Source organism: Selaginella moellendorffii, unplaced genomic scaffold, assembly GCF_000143415.4.
Source record: "Selaginella moellendorffii unplaced genomic scaffold, v1.0 SELMOscaffold_100, whole genome shotgun sequence".
NCBI classification, from domain to species: Eukaryota; Viridiplantae; Streptophyta; class Lycopodiopsida; order Selaginellales; family Selaginellaceae; genus Selaginella; species Selaginella moellendorffii.
Genome location: NW_003314361.1, coordinates 505,859 through 512,509, shown reverse-complemented (window position 1 = coordinate 512,509; position 6,651 = coordinate 505,859). Strand labels below are relative to the sequence as shown.

At 44.7% G+C, this 6,651-nt stretch overlaps 4 protein-coding genes across 7 annotated transcripts; 3 read left to right on the top strand and 1 right to left on the bottom strand.

Moving 5' to 3' along the window:
* Positions 1-1,703: 1,703 nt before the first annotated feature.
* LOC9628962 lies at positions 1,704-2,645 on the bottom strand. Of its 2 annotated transcripts, XR_002990842.1 has the most exons (3): positions 2,084-2,643; positions 1,990-2,004; positions 1,704-1,934 (listed from the first exon to the last, which is right to left on the bottom strand). XR_002990842.1 is itself a non-coding variant. In XM_024663473.1 (2 exons), exon 1 carries the CDS (start codon positions 2,623-2,625, stop codon positions 2,128-2,130), a length of 498 nt encoding a protein of 165 aa, XP_024519241.1. In that variant the 5' UTR covers positions 2,626-2,645; the 3' UTR covers positions 1,704-1,934; positions 2,084-2,127. The 2 variants fall into 2 exon arrangements, 1 of the variants encoding a protein (XP_024519241.1); XM_024663473.1 differs by lacking the exon at positions 1,990-2,004 and having other exon boundaries at positions 2,084-2,645.
* A 63-nt stretch (positions 2,646-2,708) lies between these two features.
* Positions 2,709-4,563, top strand: LOC9628961. Of its 2 annotated transcripts, XM_002989726.2 has the most exons (5): positions 2,709-2,896; positions 2,953-3,744; positions 3,800-4,000; positions 4,058-4,253; positions 4,321-4,553. In XM_002989726.2, exons 1-5 carry the CDS (start codon positions 2,711-2,713, stop codon positions 4,491-4,493), a joined length of 1,548 nt encoding a protein of 515 aa, XP_002989772.2. In that variant the 5' UTR covers positions 2,709-2,710; the 3' UTR covers positions 4,494-4,553. The 2 variants fall into 2 exon arrangements, with proteins under 2 accessions (XP_002989772.2, XP_024519240.1); XM_024663472.1 differs by having other exon boundaries at positions 3,800-4,253; positions 4,321-4,563.
* Positions 4,564-4,630: 67 nt separating this feature from the next.
* LOC9628960 (transmembrane protein 230) lies at positions 4,631-5,310 on the top strand. 2 transcript variants are annotated; one of them, XM_024663474.1, is made up of 3 exons: positions 4,631-4,854; positions 4,933-5,068; positions 5,170-5,310. In XM_024663474.1, exons 1-2 carry the CDS (start codon positions 4,674-4,676, stop codon positions 5,052-5,054), a joined length of 303 nt encoding a protein of 100 aa, XP_024519242.1. In that variant the 5' UTR covers positions 4,631-4,673; the 3' UTR covers positions 5,055-5,068; positions 5,170-5,310. The 2 variants fall into 2 exon arrangements, with proteins under 2 accessions (XP_024519242.1, XP_002989771.1); XM_002989725.2 differs by lacking the exon at positions 5,170-5,310 and having other exon boundaries at positions 4,933-5,166.
* A 13-nt stretch (positions 5,311-5,323) lies between these two features.
* LOC112342149 lies at positions 5,324-6,651 on the top strand. The gene is made up of 7 exons (XM_024663502.1): positions 5,324-5,582; positions 5,666-5,785; positions 5,838-5,879; positions 5,950-6,096; positions 6,147-6,215; positions 6,270-6,359; positions 6,413-6,651. The coding sequence occupies exons 1-7, from the start codon at positions 5,342-5,344 to the stop codon at positions 6,649-6,651; spliced, it is 948 nt and encodes a 315-aa protein (XP_024519270.1). The 5' UTR covers positions 5,324-5,341.

Below are 6,651 nucleotides of genomic sequence, written 5' to 3'. Positions count from 1 at the left end.
ACAACTACAATTGACAATTAAGCTTAACTCGCAAACTCAACTCTTTAACTTATAAACTCAAAAATGCTCTACACTCTTAACTACGATTTTCATTGCTTTACAGTTCTCCCAATAGGCTTTCAACACTCTAACAGAGTAGAAGCTATATATTACAACTAATAGAAGAGAATTACTTCACAATAAAGAAAAAGTGTTTAATAGTAATTTGAGGTTTCAAGAAATTCATATATACTTCTATTTGGACATCACTGCAAGATAATTATGCTGTCATCACTTCATTATTGAAGTGGAAGAATTTGATAGGTCATATTACTCAATAGGCTCTAAAATTTTAAATATATTACTTCAAGGTTATTCATCATCTAAAGAGTTTTATAGTTGATATTAACACTTTTTTTTGAGCTTCTCTCCCTTCTTTACTCTTTTCTTGTGTTTTTAATAAGCTTATTGTTCTAGAATTAAACAAATTTTTTGTGTTATTGACAATTATTATATTTAATATTAAGGTGTAGAGTTAGATTTACTTTATTTTGATGAGGTTTATAAGGGTCAAAAGCTCAAAACCTCAAGCTATAGATTTGAAGGTTTTATAATGGGTTTAAGAATATTGTATCACATGCTAATAACTTGTCATTTCAGCATTTATATTTTTATTATTGCTTTAAAAGATAATCTTCTTTACTTTATAAGGATTAATTTTGATGAGTATTTGTGATTGGTGGTGCCTTTTATTTTTATTTCACACTTTCTTTACACTTGCTATAACTTTTCTATTCTAGGTGGGCATATAGAATATTGTCATATGATTGATAAGTTGCACAAGTCTTTCTATTAATTGGGAATATGATATAATAGGTTTTAGTATGTATATAGCTACTTTTAGTGCGAAGCTTGTAATATTCCTCTTTATGTTGTATATGTAGTTAATTACAATTTCATATTTATTTGAGTTTGTGGCATTATATATAATAGTGTTTTTTCCACAATCAATCATTACAATGAATATGTTATTATTGCTCCTAAATTGTTAGGTGGAAGTTAGTGCTTTTGCTAGTGTGCTTACAATTACTATTAGATACCTCCTCTTCAATCAAGTGGTATTCCAGTATTTTTCAAAGCAAATTCTCAAATAATGGTCTTGTATTTATATCTAAGGTATTTCATATTTTAATGTCTCGGTTGAAAATATACCACACTTTCATAAGTGTTTATTATCCACAAAAGGATACTTTATATATCATGGGAGTACAAAATTCCATTAGTGCATTATATAAATTTTTATATAGTTATGATTCAATATAGTCAATAGAGTTGAGTTTATCTTCATTATTGCTAGATTAATATTTGAAAAAAAATCTTCCACTAATTTGAGTAAAGTTTGTTAAGCACTTTAGTTGCATATAACTGGAACACCAATAACACTACAACTTTTATGATCATCCACTTGTAAAATATAAAGCAATTGATTTAGTGTTAGTTTGTTTTTCCTATCCTATGGTACATGTTAAAATTTGCTAGTTGATAAGCTAAGATTTAAAGAAATATTACGAGGAAATACTAATGTCTTTGTAAGTGGTGCAACTTATTTATAATTGATACAATGTTATATATTATTATTAGTGCAATGGAATTTAGCCCATCAACTAACTACTTTCTATCTAAATGCATAATTAAGATGTTGTAAACTATTATTATCATAGTGAAAATTTGAAAACAAGGTTTTGATTTTTGAATAGACTAAATAACATAAAAGATACCTTCTTAGTACTAATTTAGCTACATCCCCTAATTATTAAGACGTTTAATGCCTAAGTGCATAGAATAGATCCCACTGGTCAAAACTTACATTCTGAAAGAAGCTACTATAATCGTCTACATTTCTACGGAGACCAGCTTTTGGAAACTTCGATCGAGTATCGAAAGACAATGCAAACCTGAAACAAACAATTCAACGATATTAGAAGAATCAATTTACGAAAGAAGCACTACCTCAAGCGGTAAAGTCTGAGAAGAAACAAGAAAAACGATCAAAGATCTATCTGAAAGCCACCAGGAAAAAAAATGAAGGAAGAACAACACTTACGATCGATCATTAGTAGAAGCGGTGCTGCCTTCCCAAGAGAGACATCATCCTCTCCATTCCATTGATCCCACGTTGGAGGCGATCTTGAGAACTCCCTGGAGAGGCTCGAAGTAATTCCCATAGACGTACTCGGGCTTGTACATCCCTTCTTCCTCGTCGTAGAGAAGCATATGGCCGTGCCACTCCCACGTCCGATATCCCACCTCCATCTCCTCATCGTAGCTCACGCAGACATGGTGATTCCCCACCGCGATGGATTTGCTCGAGTTGGGCTCCAATCGCTCCCACTGGCCGCTGGTGATGATCTCGATGATCGCCTTGTCCATGGCCGCCTTCTCCTGGACGAGCTTGGATCGCCGCCCAATCTGCTGCTGCTGCTGGAGGCCATCAAAGACGACTGGCCCATTGTCACGCATTTGCGAGCGAAGCCCCAATCTCTCCATCGCCACGCTCAGCGGGATGTTGTTCAGATGGCTCCCAGCCATCCCAGCGGGCGTCTGCGGCGGATCCTCGCGCTTGGGCGATGCCGTGACCCTCCCCATGGCTGCAATACAGAAAGAATCGCCCTAGAGGAGCTCAAGAACCCTAAAATGTGGGCGGTAATAAGAGAATGCTAGGGTTTGCATTATGGTTGTAGGGCTCATGGAGGACGACGGGGAGGAGATCGACTACCCGGAGATTACTCGCGGCGGCGGCGGCGGCGGCGATCAATCGCTCCCGACGTGCGTGGTTTGCATCGAGACCCTGGGGCGCCATGGCGGCCCAGCCTCGCTACCCTGCGGCCACAATGGATGCCTCCAGTGTCTCCAAAAGGTGAGTGAGGCTATGCTCTTCTTCTCGAGCAGTAGCTAGATGATTTTGGATTCCAGGTCCAGAGACACTCGCAATCGCCGCTTTGCCCTGTCTGCCGGACGCCATTCGATGCCGAGATGAATTTGGGGCCGAATTTGGAGCTCAAGGAAGCAATTCGCCAGGCACACGCAAGGAAGATGGATAGAAGCTCAGGTACGCCACCGAAGGAGGAGGGGGTCTATCCGAAAATCCACCAGCAGCACCAGCAGCCAGCACCAGAGATCACTATAAGGAATCTCTTCGCTGGTTTGTATGCGATTGTCACGGGGGCAGCGAGCAAGAAGAGCAGTGGTAGCAGTGATCGTCGCAGGGCAGAGGCAGAAGATGGTCCTCCGGAGGATTTATGGGGGAGTGTCTTGCTACCCAGCGCTCCTCCACTTTTCTCCTCCAGCGCTGTTGACGATGTTAGAGCGACCAAAACTCTGCTCGAGGCCGAGCCTCCACAGTGGCTTCCAGACAGCTCCGCAACGTCGTGTATGCAGTGTGATGCAAGCTTCCGGCCAGTGACTTGTGGAAGGCACCACTGCCGGTTTTGTGGAGGGATTTTCTGCCGCTACTGCTCCAGGGGCCGCTGCTTGCTGCCGATGAAGTTCCGAGAGCGAGAGCCTCAGCGGGTCTGCGATGCTTGCTACGAGAGACTGGAGCCAGTCCAGAGAATTTTGGTGGAGCGAGTGAGCAATGCCTCTCAGGTGGCGACGCACGACGTGACGGATTTTAGCTGCATGAGAAGCTGGCTCAACAGCCCCTTGGGCCTCTCGATGGAGCAGGAGATCTACAAAGCTACAAACGCTTTGCGAAGCTATGCAAAGGTATTGCTCTTCTTGGTTGCTCTTCTCCGATCTTACTTTTGGCCTTTTTTTCTAGTTTGGAGGCTTGAAACCTGAGAAGGCAATACCCGAAAAGGTGCTGAGAGGCGCCAAGGGAGTGGCAGTGTTAACCATCGCGAAAGCTGGCGTTGTTGTCACGTATAAGCTTGGAACGGGACTCGTGATCGCGAGGCGTGAGGATGGGACATGGTCGGCTCCTTCTGCGATTGCTTGTGCCGGGCTTGGATGGGGAGCTCAAGCATGTGTTCTATCATTTCTCGTTTTCTCTCTTGTGCTAACAGGACTCACTTTCCAGATGGGAGGAGAGCTCACGGACTTCATACTCGTTCTTCGTAGCCCCGAGGCTGTGAGGGCCTTCAGCGGACGAATCCATTTCGCTCTGGGAGCTGAGCTGAGCGCCGTCGCCGGTCCCGTGGGACGACTCGCGGAAGCTGATGTTCGAGCTGGCGACGGTGGCACTGCTGCTTGCTACTCCTACAGCTTAAGCAAAGGTAAGCTCTCCTTTCCATTCGAGCTTCCAGGGATTTCTCTAACGAGCAAAGAATTCTTCTCCCACAGGGGCGTTTGTGGGGGTCTCGGTCGAAGGGAGCGTTGTGACGCGAAGATCCGACACGAACGCTCGTTTCTATGGCGATTCTTACGTGACAGCCGCAGACATTCTCTCGGGAGCTTATCCAGCGCCAAGAGCAGCGTACCCATTATACGAAGCTCTTCACGATCTCTTCTATTGAAAAGCTGTGCATAGGTAGTATGTAAATGGTGTTCTTTGTAAATACACGCAAGATTTGTTCTATGGGAAAATTCCTGGCAATGGGAATCGAGCCAGGGATGGGCGGGTACTTAGTCAGTCGCCAAAAGTGACCTCTTTCATCTTCATTAAAGTAAGAAAATAGCCCTAGCTCCTCCCAGCGATGGCGTATGTCGATCACTCTTTCTCCATCTCCGAGGATCCCACCGGCACATTCATCATCAACAACAAGCCGCCAGTGAAGGAGATCGCGTTGTCCGTGGCGCTTCTGGCGCTGGGCGCCATTGGCATGGTGATCGGGATCTTCATGATCTACAACAAGATCGGAGGTGACTCGGGACACGGTGAGTCTAGGATATTTCGATGCGATCTTGCGAAATTTCGAGTGGATTGAGCGTGAATTGTGGTGTTCTTCCCTCCAGGCGTGGCATTTACGATCCTCGGAGCTTTGCTCTTCTTGCCGGGGTTCTACTATACCAGAATCGCTTACTACGCTTACAAGGGCTACAAGGGTTTCTCCTTCGCGACGATCCCAGCAGTGTAGAGGGAAGATAGAAGGTTTCCAGAATTTTTTCCCTTTTTTTTTTGTATGATACTCACTGGTCTCGATCGATACATTGATTGTATTAATCTACACCTCGTGTTTTTTTTTCTTGTAGGTTCTCTCTCTATACTGCTCGAGTTAGAGCACTGTTTATCAAAAGACTTGGTCGAGCGAAAACGAGGGGTTTTCTCTCCTTTCCTTCGCATTGTTTTGTTTGGGTTGTCTTATCTTTAAATGCAGCAGCGTGTTGACCCGACGAGATCGTAGTTATAGATTGACAGGAAGGAATGAGCAACGGATCGGTGGTACCAGTGGCCGCCAAGGCGGACGACGAAGATATCTGGGTTTGCAGGAGGTGTGGCTGGACATACCCAAATCACCATCCCAGCGCCAGGCATCGCAGGAATCACAGGAAGCATTGCGGCAAAGTCAAAGGGTTTGAAGTGGTGAAGCAGCCGGAGCAACTAGATCACGGATCATCTGACGATGTTTCCTCGGGCGAAGAGAAGAGTGTTCATCAACGACAAGGTACCTCTTCAGCCTATCATGGTGCTTTGCTCATCTCGTTTCTCTTCCTGTTCGGCTTTCTCTTCTTCTTTTTTTATTCACAGTTTCAGAGGCTGCTGGTGGTGTTACTGCCCCTGCTGTAGCTCCTGAGACACACCAAACTGTCGCTGAAGGCGGTGTCGAGGATAAAACGCCGAGCTCAACAGTGGGTCTAACGGGAGAATGTAAGAACCGTTTGCTGTTGGGATTTTCGTATCAATAGTTTTGTGAATGCAGTGATTCCAGCTCAAGATGAGGCTGCTTCACATCCAGAGCAAGGTATGTATGATCGGTCAGTGCGTTTATTGTGATCCCCGTTGACGATAGTTTTTTCCGTTTTCTATTTCAGACGCTCCTGCTTCCAGCGACGAACCTTCAGATCTGTGGGAACAGCTGCTGGATGCTCAGGTGGCTGGAACACCACCATCACGACTGGAAGCCGCGCATGCAAATACTGAAAACTCGTCCATTGAGGAAGCTTCTGCTTCTCATAAAGGTATGCAAAAGAAATATAGTTTCAAATGAGATTTTCATTCCTAAATGCAGATGAATTTGGTGGAGAGGACGTTCCTTTAAACCCTTTCGTACCTCCGTCTCCCGTTGTCCATCACGAAGGTACGCTGGAAATATACTCCTTTGTCTGATTGCATTAAGCTTGTTAGTCTACAGGCATCCATGTAGCTGAAAGCGGCCAACTGGAAGAGATTCCAATCCACTCCGAAAAGAATCCTTTTCTACACCCTGATTCTCCAGTGTCAGGTACGTCAATCTCTTCCATGGCATTTTTCTAATCGCATTTTTTCTGGTCACAGGGACACAACGTGTTGACAAAGAAAAGGCCGAAGCCTCGTCGTCCACATCCTGGGATAGCATCAAGCCACATGTCGCCTTGAAATCACTCTTTGACGAGGACCGGACAAGGCAAGCTGATCGATACTACTTGGAGGAGGGCCAAGCTCCGGTGCCGGATGTGCCACCACCCAAGCGTACCAACAGCAACGTCCTGATGAAAGCCATTGAGAATGTCAGAAACCCCCTCGCCAAAGTTTAG